The 21,777-nt window shown below is 42.5% G+C and overlaps 1 protein-coding gene across 1 annotated transcript in view; it reads left to right on the forward strand.

The window, feature by feature from the left end:
• LOC144092723 (transformation/transcription domain-associated protein) overlaps nucleotides 1–19,590 on the forward strand; it is a 79,524-nt gene extending 59,934 nt beyond the window's left edge. Inside the window, exons 63-72 of the mRNA XM_077625771.1 lie at nucleotides 1,420–1,621; nucleotides 3,778–3,939; nucleotides 6,466–6,556; nucleotides 6,922–7,127; nucleotides 7,732–7,993; nucleotides 9,398–9,841; nucleotides 11,092–11,276; nucleotides 11,987–12,190; nucleotides 15,254–15,448; nucleotides 18,628–19,590. Coding sequence (XP_077481897.1) covers nucleotides 1,420–1,621; nucleotides 3,778–3,939; nucleotides 6,466–6,556; nucleotides 6,922–7,127; nucleotides 7,732–7,993; nucleotides 9,398–9,841; nucleotides 11,092–11,276; nucleotides 11,987–12,190; nucleotides 15,254–15,448; nucleotides 18,628–18,912 — 2,236 coding nt within the window. The 3' untranslated portion in view covers nucleotides 18,913–19,590. The remainder of the gene's footprint in view (nucleotides 1–1,419; nucleotides 1,622–3,777; nucleotides 3,940–6,465; nucleotides 6,557–6,921; nucleotides 7,128–7,731; nucleotides 7,994–9,397; nucleotides 9,842–11,091; nucleotides 11,277–11,986; nucleotides 12,191–15,253; nucleotides 15,449–18,627) is intronic.
• The last annotated feature ends 2,187 nt before the right edge of the window (nucleotides 19,591–21,777 follow it).

The following is a 21,777-nucleotide window of genomic DNA, read 5'->3' on the forward strand; positions in this document are numbered from 1 at the left end:
GCCACTCGGACTCCCGTGCAAAAATATGTGATCGGGAGCATCCCTACTATTTGCCAGCATGTGGTCCAGTTTTAGCCTTCCCCAGCACTGTACTTGAAATTTGACTCCACAGCACATCTGTTTTATCTGTTCGTGACCGTTTCATGCGGAGTTCTGTTCCTCAGCTCCAGGGCTGCCTTGTAAAAAAGCAGCATCTCTGCTCACCCCCCTCAAAACCCCAGTCATCTCGGACGTGACACGGGTAGCCTAAGGGGTAAAAGACTAATTGAGGGAGCCTTATTAAACGTACACGCAGCTCAATAATTAACCAGAGGCCCTTTTCAAGAATCTCTACAATCAGCAAAACTTGCCTCCACCTCAGCAGGGTTTATTGCAATCATTAAGTTTCCCTTAACTGGGGCGGTATTAAGAGCTGAGTTGCGGACATGGGTCGAGGGAGTTTCGCGTCGTGGTGTGTGTGTGTGTGGATGGGTGTGCGTGTATGTGTGTGTTTGCGCATCCGTGCCAAGCCGAAGATTTGAGGATCGTTCAATTTAACGGGTGTCAAAGATTTTGACACTCTGTCGGGAGCCGAGGCTCCTGCTGAGGTAGCTTTTGGAAACATTTCATGTACTTTAATACTCACCAAGTGACAGAGGCAACTCCATTAAGTGTTACAAGAGGGTCTTTGCCTCTGACTCCCATAGCAATCAAGCTTCCATTTCCTAATCACACGCCAAACGCCTTTCATAATAACGGATTTTAATTGATCGTCTTGGGAGACGTTTTGCCGGATGTCGACGGGAAAGCGCTGGGGACGCGTGGCTCCATGAGTGGCTTTCTCGGACTTGTTTTGACGGCAGGCTAGTGTCTTGTTTATTAATCAAACGGTGACGGGTTTAAGTCATTCAACCCACCTGCTAAGGATTGCTTTAAGATGAACGGGCTGAAGTAAAACACTTAAGACTCCCGATCAGTCAAGTCTGTTGCCACATTTCACCTGGATTTCCCTTAAGTAGGCAAGACTGAATGTGCAGGATTGAAAATGTGACTACTAAATTTGGCTTCTTGTTGGATCAAGATTGGAAAAAATTATGTTAAGATGTAAGTCAGATAAAATTGCAAGATTTTGAGACTGTATGTTAAAAGCCGAAAACCCATTGATCTTTGTTCGATGTTATCGTTGAGGTCAACGTATTATAGTCAACTTCTTAAAAGCTCTGGGATTTAAGATTACGACAAATCCATATAAACTGAAATATGCTTCATGGTTATATGTGAAAGACACATTTCTCTGAATTTGCCTTTTTTTATCCAAGTCAAGCCCTCTTTTATCAGATTTTTAAGTCGTTTGCCAAAGCGCCATGACGCCATGAACGTCGCCATGACGCCATGAGCATCACTCTGTTTCTCATTTGCACTTTGACCTTTTCGTCGCAGGTCAGAGGAGGCCAACAAGGCCTTTTCCGCCGCTGTCCAGATGCATGACGTCCTGGTCAAGGCGTGGGCAATGTGGGGGGACTACCTGGAGAACATCTTCGCCAAGGACCGTCAACTTCACCTGGGAGTCTCAGCTATCACCTGCTACCTCCACGCATGCCGCCACCAAAACGAAAGCAAATCTCGCAAATATCTGGCGAAGGTAGGAGTTCCTCCTCGATCTCAGTCGTCCATTCATTTCATATTTTAAGACATGACATTAATACACGATTCTAAAACAGTGTTTCCCAACCTTTGTTGAGCTGTGGCACACTTTTTACATTGAAAAAAATCTCAAGGGAGACCACTATCTGAAAGTCTTTTCATTTCAAACTATGTCGCTTATATTGACAATAGTCATTCTCATCAAAGTTTTCTCAGCAGGAATCACAAAAAACTCCAAAATGATTCCAAAATTAAATTTTTCACACTGACCTAATGTCACCAAAAGTTGATGTCTGCGGACCTTGAACGAGTGATGCAAAAATACTTAATGTCATCATTTCATGACTTTTCTAAAATATGACTTAACTTATTTACACCCAAAAAAAATTATGCTCTCGCAGACTTTACGTCGGTAAAAGTTGACGCCGTAGAAACCAAACAACTTACGGTTCATGTTAGAAATCTATTTTTCAAATTTGTTGTCCAGAAGAAAAACCAAATCCCAAAATCCCAAGAACTGAAATAGTTCTGGGACGCCTGTCTTTGTCAATATGTGTGCAAAAACATCAAATCCAGATCTGTTTTGGGGTATTTTTCTTGGTAAATATTATCTGTAAGGAGTTATGATACTTGGCTTAGCATTTGCTCCATTTGCAGATTTATGAGTTTGGGCAAGCACGCTTGGGCACCCGCGAGATCGCCTCCTTCCATTAGACCCTTCAAATAGGGTCATTGTTAATTCCCTCGTCTCCAGGACCGCATCCATCCCCGTGCGTTATTGGTTCTGATGGGCCCAAACGCATTTTATTCCGGCCCCAGCTCCGCTCGTAATTTGATTGCTCGCGGTCCGGCAGTCGTGGCTGCGAACCAACGGGTTCCCGGGGCAGATCAATGGTGAAGTGGAATCCTCTTACATGGGCGCTGACGGTCTAATGGCCTCCCCTGACACTCCAATCTCGCCGTCTTTCTGAACGGACTTACCTTTTTCCAAAGAGTCTGACTAAAGCTGTGGCACTCGCCGGTTGAAATTCGTTGGGGTTAACGAGACGGACTCTTTGCTAACAAGCTTTTTCTGTAGACACGCTTCAGCGCATGCGTTGCGGTTCCTTCATGGATTTTGATGGGGTCAAACTTAAATGTGATACGACATTCTACAGCAGGTAACAAAGGCGTAATATCAATTTTGATCCAACTTGGTCCCGCCCACTAAAAATATCACCCAAAATGAGTCGAATGGTTTTACTAGCATGCCAGCCATTCTTTCTATTCACTATTACCATGTGGCTTTATTATTATTGTTGTTCTGGCAGCTCGAAAAAGCTAGACACGATCAACGATTCTGGTTGTGATGTCACAACCAGAATTGTTGGGTTGTCACTAGGAAATGGTGATTTAAAAAAACTGTCAGTTTTGCATGCCAAATTAATTTTCTACATTTAAAATGACATTTGTGCAGCCATTTTTAATTATTTTTGACATGCTAACCATTTCATAGTACTTATAGGTCTGACACGGAGACGATCTTTTCAATGCTCATATCAGCGAAAGGATCCAAAAAAATTAAATAAATTGTGTTACATTAGATTAGATTAGATTAGAACTTTATTTCATCCCGTATTCGGGAAATTTTTGGTTTCAGTAGCAAGACAGACACAAGACACACAAGACATTGTAGACCTAGTAAAGAAACTGGAGCCACACACAAGAAGTCCACAAGTTGGGGACCTTCTGCAGACTGAGACTGAGGTTATCACATCACCTAAAAAATATTTATTCGTCTAGTTCTGGCAAAGCGTTTTTTTTTAAATCTTCGTCCATGGTAATTATAGCCCAATAAAATTAAAAGTCGTCGGACTGCAATTAAACCAAAAGTCTATTGTAACGTCATGGTAATACGCACCCTCGTTGCCAGTAGCGTCTTGAAGCCAAGATGCGTTAGCATGGTTTCCCACTGATAAAATAACCCATTGACCAGTCATTACCAGCAATTATGTGCAATTTCTAACCTGGCCGGAAATGCAGTAGGGGAGGGTGTAAAATTATCGTCGCCAGGATGATGCGCGGTGCAGCAATTGCGTCTTACGTTTCCCTACTTTTCCCTATTTAATAATCTCTCGGGATTCATCTCATGCCAAATTTCGCTTGCATCTGCAGGTACTCTGGCTTCTGAGCTTTGACGACAAGGACACGCTGGCAAACGCCGTGGACAAGTACTGCATCGGCGTCCCGCCCATCCAGTGGTTGGCGTGGATACCCCAGCTGCTAACCTGCTTAGTCGGTTCAGAAGGCAAACCTCTACTCAACCTCATCAGCCAGGTGCGCATGTCCACAACCTCCCTCTTATTTTTCTGTCCTATGAAAACCCCATCGATAAAAGCAAATTACGTAGGCAATTTTGCCCGATTACGTCGGACCCGGTCGGCCATTAAGAGATGGCTTGGATAACGAGCATGGCCTTCGTACCGCGGCGCCGCTAATCCGTGAATGTTTGGCACTCGCGCTGATGAAATATTTTGCGTTCTTCATCACATCCATTCAGTCCGCCACATCTGCCTCCCGCGTTGGCAGCCGTTTTCACAGGCTTCCTAATCGTGATGAATTAAATGGCATTCACGCGGAAGTTAATCTCCCCTGGCTTGCATTCTATTTACCAAATTAAGCATTCAGGCCCCCCAAACCCCCTCCCTCTCCCCAACTTCCACTTTGACACCCATTTATTGGCTTTCACTAGACCCCGGCGAATTGGATTTTGAATTATTTGCACGTGAAGTCATTATAAAGTTAATACAGTACGCATCCACACGGCAGGAACGGAGCACGTAATTAATGCCAGGCTTAATTTGCGTTGCTTAATGGAGTATTTTTTCTGCACAATTTGAAGAGGGTGATCTTCAAAGACTAGAAAGCTGTACTAAACCTCGTCCTCTTGATAGGTTAAGGATATTGTCCGGAAGATTTAAGCTAACCGAAGAGTTTTGTAATACGATATGTAGAGTTTTTAGCCTCACTTCTAAACCAGCGAGTCTTTTACCTTGCTCATTTTTTCATTATAAAACATCATACCTGGCACCTTTTATACATATTTTTTTCAAATTGTCTACGTCGTAGAACAAAGTTTTTACAGGATTTTTTTAAAGTATTATTTTTTGTAAAACTGATCTGGTTTTACCCATTTCGGCTCTAATCCGGATCATCTCGGTCACTGTTAGCAGACCAAAAATCGTCGCCTGCTAATGTTGTCATGCTTTAACCATATGTGCATGCCGAATTTTCATGATATAAATATAGCGCGTCAGCAAGCAAGTACCCACTACCCACACAGTCAAGCTGTCAGCGTCATACAGCAGAATCTTGAATTTAGTGCATACTGAATTTAGTGATTGGGCACCCCGTCCACTTTGGGGAACATTTTTAGACTTTTAAGTGCGCTTTATGTGAGTAAATATGTGCTGCATAGCATTTGTACGGTTTATTATAACTTAACAAGGGGAATGCAATCATTAATAAGGGGAGAAATTGATTGACAGGTATGAAACATACATTTTTTTCTTTTGACAATATCTTTGTCCGGCGTGTTTATTTTGTTTTTGCTTTATATCGATTAAAAACAATTTTCCCACCTGATTGCAATTGTCTAAAAATGTTGTGTAGTACGAACATACTTTTGCTTCTTTGGACAATATCTTTGTACATCCGATTTAATTGCTTTTTAGCCCTTAAATAAAAAAACTCAAATCTCACGTGATCAGATCGGGATTAACTCTAAAACTACAAAACAACAATAAACGAATCCTATTTAAAAAGCCGATCTTTATCCCTACTTCGTAGACATTCCCTTGTTAACGCTCTTCACTTTACGTCCTTTTTATGTAAAGCAGAATCCAATTTTAATGCATAGCCGGCTTTATCTCTGCCACTTCTCTGAATTATTTAGAATTTTTCTTTGGCGGTGGAATGTTTAAAAAAAAAGACGAAGAAAAAAAACGTACGTTGAAAAATTGATGAAGGTGAGGCAAAGAGGGCCCGGGGGTAGGTGACCAGATGAATGGGAAGTTAACAGACATATCAGCAGCCCCTCTCTTGCACCCCCGAGCGCCCTCCTTGTCAGCCGTTCACCCTTTTTCCCCCTTCAACCCAAGTCGAATAAGTCTCAGCTTTCCATTAACGTGCTGATCTCTGCCTTCCTTCGCTTCTTTTTCATCTTTAATGCCGCTCTTAGACGCCAGCTTGATCTCCCTCTGCTTAGTCATCGTTTTTTAAAATATTTTTTTTACTATTTCTCTCCTCATGTGCTTCATTTGAGCTCCGATAAACAGTCGCCGAATCGGTTGAGTCCTGAACTGAGGAACAACAACGTCGTAACTTACTGACAACACGGCGAAATTGAATAATGTCTTGTGACTTTAGAAAATGTTTTTTTCCCCCGTTCAGTGATTCATTGGCTAATGTTTTGTGGCTAGAAATTCATTGGCTAAATCATACCGTTGGTAAAAATAATAATCCGTTTTAGAGTGAAGGCCTATTTCTAATATTCAGCCTCCCCATTATTGTTGCTTCTCAGTGGCTTTTCTTGGGGAAAAAAGGTCAATTTCATCATCTCTCGCCGTCAATTTTTATTCCCGTGGCACGCGGCTTCAAACTGTCGTGCTCTTACAGCCTCAGTGTCATCTTTCTCCACACAAAACTACACACAACTACACTAGGGCTATCTCCCTCTAGTATCCCCCACCACGCCACCCCACCTCCCCCGTTCCAACGCTGTCTACCTCCCCCCTACTCTTTTGCCGTCCTGAGGGGTTGAATCTTTGAAATGTAATGTATGACCCTCTTTTTATCCGCCAGGTGGGACGAGTTTACCCTCAGGCTGTCTACTTTCCCATTCGTACCCTTTACCTGACGCTCAAAATTGAGCAAAGGGAACGCTACAAAAGTGGTAAGAACGATGGATTTTTGCATTGAAGAAATACTTTTAGAACACGTATGCACCGAGTGGGGTGTGCCATCTTTTCAAGATTAGGTCAAAAAAAATGTATCTATAGTTTTTTTTTCATTTATTGATCTTTTCATCCAGTATCACGTGTAAACAGACAAGTTCAAAACGAACTACGACCGCCAGACTCGCTTCCGTACGGCTTATATGCGCATAAATTAGACTTGACATGCACGAAACTGCTTGACATGCACAAAAAGCAATTAATGAACAGGAAGGGTTTCTTAATTTTTATTTATTTTTTACGAGTCAAAGCGCCACTTTATACGTTAATGACTTTATCGATGTCTTCAATACTTTGTCCTTAGACGCATCCGGACAGCAACAACCCGCTTCGGTGGGCTCCCAGTCGCACTCGGGGGCTTCTGACCCCGGTCCCATCCGGGCCACGGCGCCAATGTGGCGCTGTAGTCGAATCATGCACATGCAACGCGAGCTCCATCCCACCCTCCTCTCTTCCCTGGAGGGAATCGTTGACCAGATGGTGTGGTTCAGGGAAAACTGGCACGAGGAGGTGAGGAATCAAGCGCTATTTTTACATGGGAGGAAAAATTGATCATCTTCTTCTTGTCCTTTATATCTCTTGCTGGTATTTTTTGGGGGAACTTTCCTCAACGGTTGCACCTAAAAAAAACAGTCACATTTTAACAGTATAATCATGATTAGAGATGTCCCCGATCCGATCACATACTTTTCACAGGATCGGGTAAGAAAAGATCAGGTTTTTAAGATGTATTTATTTTTTGCAATCTTGAGGTCTTTTGCCAGAAATCCATGAACATTGCAGAAGAAAGAGAAAATGAAATAAAATAAAAGGCAAGAAAATCACAGTCAGGAAAGCTGAAATCGTCAAATTGGAGGTTTTTTTTTTAGTAATGAGAACCAAACGTTTAAACCAAAATTGTTTGCTACCCAATTTTGTGCTACGCAATTGATTTGTAAAAAAATAAGAAATAGTATATTCGCTAATAAGCCTCCCAATTTTCTCAAATTGGGGAAAAACATATTTGGATGTGCAATTTTCCCGTCTAAAACCTTTCTTTTTTTTCTATTCAGTATCTACGATGGAATATTTTCTTTTTTTATTCCCGCATTATTGATTTCTTTCCCGACGGCAGGTTTTACGGCAGCTCCAGCAAGGACTGGCCAAATGTTACTCGGTGGCCTTCGAGAAGAGCGGCGCCGTGTCTGACGCCAAGATCACGCCGCACACGCTGAACTTTGTCAAGAAGCTGGTCAGCACGTTTGGCGTGGGCTTGGAAAACGTTTCCAACGTGTCCACCATGTTCTCCAGCGCCGCCTCCGAGTCTCTGGCGCGTCGGGCTCAGGCCACCGCCCAGGACCCCGTCTTCCAGAAGATGAAAGGCCAGTTCACCACAGGTGGGTTGGTTGGGAATACTATCTCGTCGCCATCAAGGACCTCCCTAATTCATAAAGTAAGCCCAACAGGTCATAAAACGGCAGTCGCTATGAACGTCAGCAAATGAGTTAATACCCTAAAAATAAATGTTCAATCTGTTTTTAGACGATTTGGGCCAGATTTTTGATCTGATGGGTTTTAGGACCTCCCTAATTTATCAAGTAAGCCTAAGAGGTCATAAAACGGCAGTCGACATCAACGCCAGAAATTGAGATGATAACCTAAAAATAAATTTTCAAAACTGGTTCAATCAGTTTTTAGCCGATTCGAGCCAGATCTCCAATCCGGTGGGATTTTATGACCTCCCTAATTTCTAAAGCAAGCCTGACGGGTCACAAAACGGCAGGCGCGTTGCCATTAGCACCGACCGACAGACTGAACGACACAAATCGATTGATGCGCGCTCCCGGTGCCGATGGATCTGGCCAGATGTCGCGGCTAGACTCGATCGGGGCTCGCGGCGAACGCGTCCGCCATCCACCTTCGTCACCCAGCTGTCCCCGTGGCAAAGTGCGAGCGGCGCCAGACCGCACCAGCCTTCGCCAAAGCGGAACAAAAAGGGTTTACGGAGCGGCTGAGCGGCCAAGCTAGTGGCTCACTCGCTTTCACGGGGTTTGTGGGCCGGAAAATATGGGTTTATGTGTGCATATATAACATCTGGCAGCGGAGAGGCCTTCAAATCCAATTACGCCAAATGCCATTTGCACCAGTTGCTGTTTTCGTCGCAGATCTGTTCGGGAGACTTTTGTCTGGGCGGGGAAGAATTTCTATCATATTTCTTTTCATTTCAATTCCGCGTCCTTTTGGACCGATAAGCGTTTAGTCGGATTTTGCTCTCGCACCTGCTCGTGATGGCTCGCTGAGCATTTTATGTGTCTGGCTCACCAGAGAATTTTATTCGCCTCCAGCGTTCAATTGTCAGCCGTCACTCTTGTCTCGGCATTACTAACTTTTTACTTTTGGCGTTAGCTTAAAGAGAAAATACTGTGCAGGCAGGGAATTACAGCACATGTGATTTGATAAATGTTTAGTGAGATGTTGAATATTTCATTTCCGACAGAACAATTACTTTATTTTCTCGCATATAAGCCGTATTTGTAACAAAAAAATGATGACTCAATCGAGGGTACGGCTTATATGCGCATAAATTAGACTTGACATGCACGAAACTGCAAGGTGACAAAGCGTAAACGCCGCAAATCAATATAATGCGGCCGATACGGTCATTTATTTCAAAATTGAGAAAAGATAAACAGATAAAATGCTTAACAAAATTGATTTTGACAAAAAACGGGAAAAAACTCACTTGTGTCTTGGACTGTTTCGGGACCTTGTTCTCACCGTTCGCTCTCCCCGCCCACTAGACTTTGACTTCAGCGTACCCGGCTCCATGAAACTCCACAACCTGATCTCCAAGCTCAAAAAGTGGATCAAGATCCTGGAGGCCAAGACCAAGCAGCTACCCAAGTTTTTCCTGATCGAGGAGAAGTGTCGCTTCCTCAGCAACTTCTCCGCCCAGACGGCCGAGGTGGAGATCCCCGGGGAGTTTCTCATGCCCAAACCGACCCACTACTACATCAAGATCGCCAGGTTCATGCCTCGAGTGGAGATTGTCCAGAAGCACAACACGGCGGCGCGACGCCTCTACATCCGTGGTCACAACGGCAAGATCTACCCTTACCTGGTGATGAACGACGCTTGCCTGACGGAGTCTCGGCGCGAGGAGAGGGTTCTCCAACTCCTCCGACTACTCAACCCTTGCCTAGAGAAGAGAAAGGAGACCACCAAAAGACATCTTTTCTTCACCGGTAGGACATCAGATGTTACCGAACCGTACAAGTTCCTCTCCTCCTGTTTTAAACGACTACTATAGTCAGGGTTAGCCGTTATGAGGTCTTAGCATCGTATTATGTTCTGTTTTTAAAAAATAGAAGATGCGATTTTGAGACAGGATTGAGATTTTTTTTCCAGTAAATATGATATGACATGAAATCTAACCTTTAGAGATCAGGAACATCATGCGACTTATTTCTTTTTCTAACCTTTAGAGGTCAGGAACATCATCTGAGTCATTTCTTTTTCGATCGGCCTCAAACGCACCATTTTTTTGTTCCTTCTCACTGGGGCCGAAGTCCTCTTGCTGCATTCCACTGTGGTTTGCCCACACCCTTATTTTCCCACTCCCCATTTATGCACTATTCTAGTACAAATCTGGCAGGCCGGCGTTGTTTTTAAAAAGCGCGGCCACAGGTTTTACTTTTTTAGGTTTATTCGGTGTGCTTCCATTGGACACCTTGTTGAACGTCAACTCTAGAATATTTCTGTTGCACTGTTTTAATAAGCAACATCAAGGTTCTTATAAGTTTGCCAATGTGCCCAAAATGATCTAGATCAGGGGTGCCAGACTCGGGTTGGTTTGCGGGGCGCTTTAACGTCAACTTGATTTCATGTGGGCCGGACCATTTTAGATATAATATTTAGTTTTTTTTTTATATAAATGGATTAAAAGAACTGGATTAAAAGCCCTGAATATTCAGTTTTTAATAGATCTAAAACAATGTTTATTTTAGCTTTTTTTATATATTTTTAGATTTTACAAAATGATTTTTGAACTAAAAACACAGAAAAAATTGATTAGAAAATACAATAATTGATTCAAAAGGGGCAAAATCAATAAATTAAATATACATCTATACTCTTCATTTTAATTTGATCCTAAAACAGAAAGTCGGCACTCATGATTTATACTTTCCCGGGCCACACAAAATGATGCGGTGGGCCAGATTTGGCCCCCGGGCCGCCACTTTGACACATGTGATCTAGACAAATATTTGTTTGCAATTGACCCAAGAAAGTTACTACAATATTCACTTATTTTCTGTCAAACTCAAAATGATTATTTATACAGCGAATACAGCATCCAAATTTATATTGGGTTTTATCCTCAGTTTCCTCAGTTTGATATTTTTGGACAGTCATTTCAATTTCTACAGTTGAGCTTATGCCCATGTTTGTCTGCAACTCATTCCTTTGTCATCCCTCCCCTTTTGTTTTCCAGTCCCGAGAGTGGTGGCGGTGTCTCCCCAGATGCGTCTCGTGGAAGACAACCCATCATCTCTGTCACTGGTTGAAATCTATAAGCAGCGTTGTGCCAAGAAGGGCATCGAACACGACAACCCTATCTCCCGATATTACGACCGGTTAGCCACCGTGCAAGCCAGAGGCACGCAGGCGAGCCACCAGGTACGGCGTACATTTCAACTCCATCTTCACCAAACTGGTTTCGGCCAAACTCCTTCATCATTGGATTGGATTGGATAACTTGATTCATCCCGTATTCGGGAAATTTCGTTGTCACAGTAGCAAGAGGGTGAGAATACAGACACAGACACAAGACATTTTAGACATAAATAGATAGGTAATAAGTAAGTTAATAAATAAATACATGAATAAATATATAAATAAATAAGTGTGTTGCTGATAGATATATATATATATATATATATATACACACACACACATATATATATATATACATATATATATATATATAGAGAGAGAGAGAGATATATTATATATATACATATACACAAACATATACACATACACATGTACATATACATATACACATACGTGTACATATACATATACACATAAACATATACACATACACATATACATATACACATACACATACACATACGTGTACATATACATATACACATAAACACACGTGTACATGCATGCATACGGTAGGTCTTAACACTCAGCCATTTGTTTTGTTAAAGAGCCTGACAGGTGAAACCTGACATCTTCTTCCATTGTCTTTTTGGTGAAGACATCTTGTATTTTTTTTTTTCCAGTTTCGCGTTTGGGAAACATTTTTTTCTGCCTGGATTTCAGGACATCTCAATGGGAGCGGCCAATAAATGATTACAACTTCTTGTTGCCAGGTCCTACGAGACATTCTGAAGGAGGTCCAGGGCAACATGGTGCCACGCAGCATGCTGAAAGAATGGGCCCTCCACACCTTCCCCAATGCCACCGACTACTGGACCTTCCGTAAAATGTTCACCATCCAGCTGGCTCTTATTGGTCTGGCCGAGTTCATGCTACACCTGAACCGGCTCAACCCGGAGATGCTGCAGATAGCGCAGGTAAGGCTGGGAAGCAAGGGTAAGGGAACCTATGGCTCGGGAGCCATATGTGGCTCCTATGAAGGGTGCAGAAGGGGAAATTCAATAACCAAGGGAACCCGAGACGGTCGGCGCCGACCCAGAAAGCCATTTTATTGAGCTGTCTTGAAAAATTTGACAGCCCAGATGAAGTTAATATCACCCAAATAGGCAATTCTAATCGGCAATGGGCGGAGTCCCGATCTGTTCCCAAATTGAAGATTAATACCGCACCAAAACATATTGCGACATCAAATTTTAAGCCACATTACCCAGCACTGACATCTCTCGTCTTTGCAGGATTCGCTGCGATGGCCTCCCGCTAGACTCTTTTTGTTGATAACGTGAAATGAGTTCTCATGTTATGCACTTGCTGTGTGAAAAAAATACCATATCAAAGTATGAACGAATAAATCAAAGTGATTCGTCCCATTGGCCCAAGCGTAGGAAGCCACTCCTAAATACATCAGGTATTTTTATTTTTCTTCCTTCAAGGGCACGCAAGGCTCCAATGCGCCTTAATTTGATATACAGTTGCGTGGGCGCTGGTATAGATCACCATTACTGACTTTGTATCTGTCTTTATGACTCATGCCTCTCCCCTCTGACATTCACATTAACGTCTACCCGTCAAGCAGCTGCTATAAATGCAGCGGATGTTTTGACAGGACTTTAGACGCGGCACCCCCGCAACCCCCCGCGCCGCAACTATCAAGCGTGTTTCAATTTGAAGCGGCCGGGGTTTGCGCGCCGGCGCATCTCGGCGCCTGCTAAAGGTCCTCCGACAGCTTTTTCAAAGTCATTATTCAAGATGATTGTGTCAGCCGGACACCCCCCAATTCCCCCGCCCCCCGATCCTAATCGCCCTTTGCTGACAGGCGTTCCTCCGGGCAGCTAAGCGCCGGTATTAAGTCCCCGCTCTGCCTGTTCCATTCCGTAGATCCCATTAGACGCAGGAGGATTACAGTGCGGAGAGTACACCCAACTGTGATTGCAAGGACGGGACACCGTTGCCACATACTGTATGTTCAGCACTTATCTGCGGCCCGTTATCGCATCTCTCGAGAAGCCCTTTCATTTCCTCGTGCGATTAGCCCTGTTTTTGGGGGGGGGGTTTATTCATGCCCATTTATTTGGAGAATAGCTAGTGTTTGTCCATTGGGGCTTTCTGGTAAAGTTAGACGGAATTGAGGGTTCTAGGGATGTAGTATGTTGGTTCATTTTTCTTTGGGCGGAGAGTCAACACTTTACGAGCGCACGGGAGATGCTGTCAACATAACTCACGTCGCCCCCGCGGTCCCACGCAGATTCGCAGACATCACATACCGCCCAACACAGCCCACGGTGGTGCAACAAAGTATTGCGCAAAGCTATCCAGTCATCATTGGAAAAAAAATGCCTGCTCAAAAAAATCACAGGATTTGTTTTCTTTTATGGACTAATTTCAGGAAACAGCTGCCAAATGTGAAAAAAAGCATATTTCGTATAGAGCACATGTTTCAAAGTGGCGGCCCGGGGGCCAAGTCTGGCCCGCCGCATCATTTTGCGTGGCCCGGGAAAGTCAATGATGAGTGCCGACTTTCTGTTTTAGGATCAAATTAAAATGAAGAGTATAGATGTATATTATTTTTTTTTCATAGTTTCTTTATTTTTATACAAGATGCATATTTTGTAGTTTGGTAAAGAATGGCGTAGTAAACTATGGAACATTGTCGTATTTGGCCTCATTTGATTCACTTTGAATTAAGGATGTTTTCATTATTATTATGCAGGCCTCCTTTAAAGTCACAAAATGTGGGACATGTACCTTGTGAATTCATCGTCCCTCAGTTCTCGCAACCCCCCGTCAAATTAAAGCGCTCACTAGCATGTCGATTGAGCCCTCAGAGCGCTCGCTGTCTGCAGGCCAATCAGAGCCCTCTACGGGGGGGGGGGAGTTCGCCGATGCCTGCGCCGACTGCCCAAAGGTTTTCTGGGTCTGGAGCGAGGATCAGTGCCTGGCGCTGGGAGGGAAAGTGGCGGGTCGGGGTAGAGCTGAGCGCCAATCGCTTCGCCATAAAGCTCTCGTCCAAGGGATCTTATCGTGACCGAAATTGTGCCTTTGGTTGAGAATATAATAAAGATTAAAGATCAGGTTCAGTTTATTTTTGGCCCAAAAGTTCACCACTGATGGTTGCTGGATGTCCAATCCATTTGGACAAGCCAATGCCAGTCAAAATGGATTGGACGCCAATGGTAATGGAAGAGCATCCACAGCCACTTTAAATGTATTGGACGTCTATCGTTGTCGATAGATAGCGGGCCATGAGTTCATTTTTGCATCACTTGCATTATTTTGGATCATTTCCTCTTGATTTTGAAGGATTTCCAAGACGCTGCTTGTTCGTTTGTCGGTCCCTGATGATTTCCAGGCATTTCGCGGTGGTTTCAAGGTCCACTATGAACTCATTGGCTGTCATTGAAAGCAGTGGGGGCGAATCAACGAATGGGATTGTGGATAGGCAAGATCAATAACGACATGTTTTGTAGGCCGTGTTCCACCTTGTTGGTCACGTGTCAAAGTGGCGGTCCGGGGGCCAAATCTGGCCCGCCGCATCATTTTGTGTGGCCTGAGAAAGTAAATCATGAGTGCCGACTTTCTGTTTTAGGATCAAATTAAAATGAAGAGTATAGATGTATATTACATTTCCAGATTTTCCCCCTTTTAAATCAAGAATTGTCATTTTTAATTCATGTTTTCTGTGTTTTTAGTTCAAAAATCCTTTTGTAAAATCTAAAAATATATAAAAAAAGCTAAAAGTAACATTGTTTTAGATCTATAACAAACTGAATATTCAGGGCTTTTAATCCAGTTCTTTTAATCCATTTATAAAAAAAATCGAAATATATCTAAAATGGTCCGGCCCACGTGAAATCAAGTTGACGTTAAAGCAACCCGCGAACCAACCCGACCAGGTCGGACACCCTTGTTGTAGGTTGACGCAAGTCAATGGCATCCATCTTTGGTAGGGTAACATACCCCTTGTCTGCCGTCTACTCTTTCAGGACACCGGCAAGCTCAACGTCTCCTACTTCCGCTTCGACATCAACGATGCCACGGGCGACCTGGACGCCAACCGACCGGTTCCTTTCCGGCTGACGCCAAACATCTCGGAGTTCCTGACCACTATCGGCGTTTCCGGCCCGCTCACCGCTTCCATGATCGCCGTGGCGCGTTGCTTTGCACAGCCCAACTTTAAGGTAGCGTTTGGTCACGGGTCCAAATCCTCTTTGCGAATGCCGCTTTCTGTAGTCCTTACATGTTTCTGGGTTCCCAAGGGACACCGATATTGTACTTAAATACTCGCATTGGTATCGGTGAGTACTAAAATATCATATTTTAATGTCGGTTAATTGCATCCATTTACTACTATAAGATCAGACATCTTTTTATTACGGTTTCGGCCTTTGAGAGCCATTTAACGCTCGTTTTTTTTTGTTTATCCATTTATTTTCACCTAAACCAGGTAGGCAAAAAGTGTGGCAGGATTTATTATAATTAATGAGTCTTTTTTTATTATTGTTATTCTTTCACACCGATTATTAACAGACCATGACAAAGCCGACGATTAGAACGTTTTTTTTGAAGATGCCAGATAAAATGCAGGTGTTCACTTTTTAGTCCTAGCCATTAAAAGTGTCTCACTTCTTTTATACGGCGTTGCAAAATGTTCCTTTTTAAACAAAGGCAGCGCAATGAAAAAGCTGCAGGCTGCGTTTCAGTCCACATAACGCAGCGGGGTGTTAACGACGGAGAATTTGGTACAATCGGCCAGGGGAGAAAGCAAATGTACGAAAAAAAAGGGGTACACTGGTCTCCGTGGAAAAGCACTATTATACGGAATAAACCGGCCAGATGAACAAACTTTAGTGAACCCAGCGAGGTTGATGATCGCGGTTTTTGCCGGTTTTGTATTCCGAGTCTTTGTCAACATAACAAGCTGCTAACGCCGCACATAGTTTCTCCCCACTAAGGAAAATGGTGTACCCCAAATTGAAGTCTGCTTTATGTTTGCTTGACACCGGCTTTATAGAAACCGTCAGCCAAGGAAAACGGTTCCCTCCAGATTGGCGGATCGTTCCCGTGTAAACAGCATTCCGAGACGCATAATGATGACTTTGAGATAAACCGGGACGCTTTTTAAAAAAAAAATGGCTCACAATCTTAAATTGTCAACAATGTGGCGCGCTTACAGTTAAGCCTAAAATCGTTTATGCCCTAGCGCACATGTGTCAAAGTGGCGGCCCGGGGGGCCAAATCTGGCCCGCCGCATCATTTTGTGTGGCCCGGGAAAGTAAATCATGAGTGCCGACTTTCTGTTTTAGGATCCAATTAAAATGAAGAGTATAGATGTATATTTAATTTCCTGATTTTCCCCCTTTTGAATCAATAATTGTAATTTTCTAATCATTTTTTTCTGTGTTTTTAGTTCAAAAATCATTATGTAAAACCTAAAAATATATTTTAAAAAAAGCTAAAATGAACATTGTTTTAGATCTATAAAAAAACTGAATATTCAGGGCTTTTAATCCAGTTATTTTAATCCATTTATAAAAAAATGTATATCTAAAATGGTCACATGAAATCGAGTTGACGTTAACACGGCCCGCGAACCAACCCGAGTCTGACACATGTGCCCTAGACAAATATTTGTTTGCAATTGACCCAAGAAAGTTACTACGATATCATACCTGTCAACCTCTGCCGATAACTGCCCTTATAAATGATTATGATTCCCCTTACAAACCCCCAAAAACCCTTACAAACACCGTACGAGTCGTACGGTGTTTGTAAGTTTTTTGGGGGGTTTGTAAGGGGAATCAATGATCATTTATAAGGGCAGTTATCGGCAAAGGTTGACAGGTATGCAATATTCACTAATTTTCTGTCAAACTCAAAATGATTATTTAAAGATTTTTCCTTTTTTTTTTAAGTCACAACCTTTTCCGACAAGACGCCATATTTGTAAAAATACAAATCCCACTCATCAGTATTCAAAGCTTTTGCTTAACAGAATAAAACGCTGTGATTATCACGGCGTGATGCAAATACAAAGCAATTTGACTTTGTCGCTTCCCCCGTGGCGGAAATTACAGCCTTAAAGCTGCTATCAAAAAAATCAACGCACTTTTGTCACGTGTAGAAGACACATTTGGCGTTCAAATGGCAAAACAATGTATCAGTGAATTCCCATCATTCCCAGGAATTCTGGTTGTGATGTCACAACCAGAATCGAAAAGCTGTAGCTTGTCACTTGCTTTATCTTGTGGGTGTGGCCAAAGCAAAATTTCATTATTCGGTATTTTCTGTCACTTTTTGCATGGTTTTGCATCCAAAATTGGGTCTGCTACCATTTTAAAGTCGCTTGCTGTGGTAGTTAGTATCACCTTTGAAGCTTAAAACGCCTAACGTATTTTCTCGCATATAAGCCGCATCAAAAAATAACGAGGGTACGGCTTATATGCGCACAAATTAGACATGTTTGAAACTGCAATGTGAAAAGAAACGCCATAACGCAAGAGAATGCCGCTGATACGGTCATTTATTTCAAAATAGAGAAAAGATGAGCAGATAAAACGCTAAACAAAATTAATTTTGACGTCTATGAATGACATTCAAGAAAAAAAAACGTATTTTGCATAAAACATGACAAAACTGACTTACTTGTGCCTGCAATTGCTCGCTCAGGGTGCCGCCATCTTACCTAGGATGACAAACTAAGCCGCTACGGACATACTTCTTGCTTGTACTGCTCACATGACTTCCTTTTTGAATTTGTCTACGTGCACCCAACAGGAATGTGAACTCCAGCAATCGATTTATACAGTATCTCAGAAATACCACATGCGATGATTTTTCTTAAGATTTCCCCTTTAAAGTATCACATTTGTACTCCCTATTAAAAACATGAATTTGGAGGTGAAAATTGTGAACCTTACACGAGAGAAATCGTAAAATTCAATGATTTTTAAGGCAATTTTAAGGCTACGGCTTATCCGCAGAGGCGGCCAATATGCGAGAAAATACGGGTACCTGTGGAAAAAATGCGCCTTCTTGTGTCAAAAACCGGATCACGGCTCTTCCAAACAGGATCAAGAGACGGCTCAGACCACAAATGGCTAAGAACAAGCCACCGGAGTATTTTGCGGCCTTCTACTTTGCGAAGGCCGTCTCTCAGTACACGCCATCTCGAGACGACGCCATTCAAAACTAACAGCGCTAAAGCAATTTCCTCAGCAGAATGCGTTTCCACGGCGATTGCTTCCCAAGGTGGCGCAGCAGAACTAACCGAATCAGTCCTGAGAAATTCTTTGACAACGCAACCCGCCACTTAATCCTCCATCCCTCATCCTGAAAAATGCTTCTCTCTCGGCGGCAGGTGGACGGCATCCTGAAGGCGGTCCTTCGCGACGAAATCATCGCCTGGCACAAGAAGACTCAGGAGGACACGTCCATGCCGCTGTCTCCGGCCGGCCAGCCGGAGAACATGGACTCCCAGCAGCTGGTCTCGCTGGTCCAGAAGGCCGTCACCGCCATCATGACCCGCCTGCACAATCTGGCGCAGTTCGAGGGCGGCGAGAGCAAAGTCAACACGTTGGTGGCCGCTGCCAACAGCCTGGACAATTTGTGCCGCATGGACCCCGCGTGGCATCCGTGGCTTTAAAAGGAGGAAACACGCTTTAGACTTTCTCCAGTTTTCAGGACCACGGACAGTACCCTTTTTTCCAGGTAAGTCAGCACATTTGTAGTCTGACTCTATTGTAAATACTTTGGTTTTTTTTTGTTTATCTCTTTTTCTCGCTAGTGTATGATATTTCGAGACACTATCCCGAGGCAGAATTCCAATGGGGATTTTATTGGCTAATAGTTTAGCTATGTTGCGCTATTGGCTGTAAAAAAATGAACGGAGTGGGATGGTTATTATTATTATTATTCTCGTGTTATTCTACTCATGGGGATAAAATGCGTACTGGTGTATTGTTGCTGTTCAGCCCAAAACAAACTTTTATTTTTATTTTTTTTATGGACTAAATTTTGGTCTGCAACAATACACACGCAATCGTTGCTTTTCCGTGAACAGCTACATTATCAGAGAGAAAAAAAAGATTTTCTACGCTAACTCCAATTGTATTTATTAAGTTCAATGTGTTTGTTGTATTATGAATACGATGATTTGAAACAAAACAAAAGTTGGGAAGCTTTTGTATTCACTGCTGTTTTTCAACAGTTTCAATGTTGAAGTTTTTTGTTTTTTTTTGTCCTTACAATTCTTGTTCATTTTTCTCCCTTCTTGTTTGTACATAGACATTGACTTAGTTTGAATAAATTGCTCTATTTCAAACCAGTCTTTTCCTCAAAACTCTCAACTGCGCCATAAAAAACTTGCAATTAGTTTTTCTCCAAGTCGCTTACCAAACGACAACGACGGGCGGTAACGGCCATCTGCGCCCGCCTCGCCGTCACGTTCGCCCTGAAGGACGCGTTCCTGGATGTTATTGCGCTCGTAACTCACGCCGCGAAATGACTGCACGCCGATCGGCGCCACCCCGACATTCAGGAAGCGGATTGTCGTCCCTCGGCAATTACGGAGAGGCGTCGGGGTGCCGTAACCTCGGGGACGTTACTTCCCCACCGCTCGGAGATGGACCACGCGCGTCTAGCTGTTTTTGGCTCCTCCCCCGCTGCTTGATGAATGGTGGGCTTTAGATCTCTCGACGGGCCGTCCTCGCTTGACTCGCACGGAGGAAACTTGGATCTCCAACGGCGCGGCGGCATCTTTTTGCAGGCGTGCTAACGTCCACGTGAGGAAACGCGGCAAAATACACGGTGGAATTTTGGGAAAAGTGATAACGTACACTCAGGTTGTCGGAATTTGTCGATGAAAAGGGGGGTCGGGGGTCATTACACTCCAATCTAGCATTTTACTGGCAAGTGGTGGGGCCAAGAAATTTTGCCTGGGAGGGATGGCAGTGATCGTTTGATTCAATTATTTCAATGTATCTAACCTATGTTAAGCTATGTCACTGTGACTATACGTAGTCGTATCTTAAACTATTCAATCCTTATTTTATGTTCTTTTTTAGCAATCGTTCGATTCAATAATTTCAATGTATCTAACATATGTTAAGCTATGTCACTGTGACTATGGGTAGTCGTATCTTAAACTATTCAATTATTATTTTATGTTCTGTTTTAGCGATCGTTCGATTCAATTATTTCAATGTATCTAACGTATGTTAAGCTATGTCACTGTGACTATAGGTAGTTGTATTTTAAACTATTCAATCGTTATTTTATGTTCTGTTTTAGCAATCGTTCGATTCAATTATTTCAATGTATCTAACGTTTGTTAAGCTATGTCACTGACTATACGTAGTCTTATCTTAAACTATTCAATCATTTTCTGTTCTGTTTTAGCGATCGTTCGATTCAATTATTTCAATGTATCTAACATATGTTAAGCTATGTCACTGTGACTATACATAGTCGTATCTTAAACTATACAATCATTATTTTATGTTCTTTTTTGTACTAATTATAAATGAATACAACTCAGTTCAACTAAATTCATGAAATTAAAATAATTAATAGCAGAAATGCACAACTGATTACAGGCCTTGATATTTTTGTTTGTTTTTATAACTAATTGTGTGCTATTTATGGCAATTGACATCCAATTCTTTGAAAACCAGTAATGTTCCAACTTGTTTTTTATGTCGTTAACGATTGTATTCCTTTTCGTATTATTTTTCTCTAGATGAGATTTTTTTTTCTTGACCACTCAGGATGCGACCAATCATTTTTTTTACAATTCCATCTGACTTTTTCCAATGGTTTCTCATTTCTCTTCTCATTGATTCAGGCCAAGTCAATTCTTTCTGTTGTCCTCATGTAAACAAAGACTATTAAACCAATGACAATGTCTTTATCTCCATTTCAGGAAGCTCTCACACATCTACAAGCGGAAGATTTGTTTCCTCGCTCGCCGTTCGGACTCGTAACGATCTTTTCACTGGGAGGAGCTCACCTCATTGGCTTGGTGTCTCCAATCCGTAATTTGGAATTTTAATTACCCAAGTGCGACGTGGCAATCAAAGTCATTTGGCGTCTCAGTGGCACATCGCCCGCCGTTCTTGTCGGAAATGAGTAGAAGCTTTTTATCGTATTGAGAATGTTGTATTTTTATGTCTTAAGGCTAACAGAGCAGACCTATTTTTCCATGCCAACATATTTAACTGGAAAACAGCCTACTTAAGATCAGAGTAGTCATTATTTTCAAATCATCTTCCTAAAAATGAACTGAACATTTTGTTGTCAGGGTGATGACATCTCAACAGATATTAACAATAATAATCTTCTATTTTTTTGTATTTTCTCATTCTCTCAACTAATGGTCAATAAGCGGTATCCGTAGAAATAGTGGTAGTAGTACAGTAATTACTATTTCACCGTTAAAAAAACGTCATATTTAAAAAAAAAAACGCTGTAGTCATATTGAAAAGAAACGTCGGATTTTATTAAAAACGTA

Source organism: Stigmatopora argus, chromosome 18, assembly GCF_051989625.1.
Source record: "Stigmatopora argus isolate UIUO_Sarg chromosome 18, RoL_Sarg_1.0, whole genome shotgun sequence".
NCBI lineage: Eukaryota > Metazoa > Chordata > Actinopteri > Syngnathiformes > Syngnathidae > Stigmatopora > Stigmatopora argus.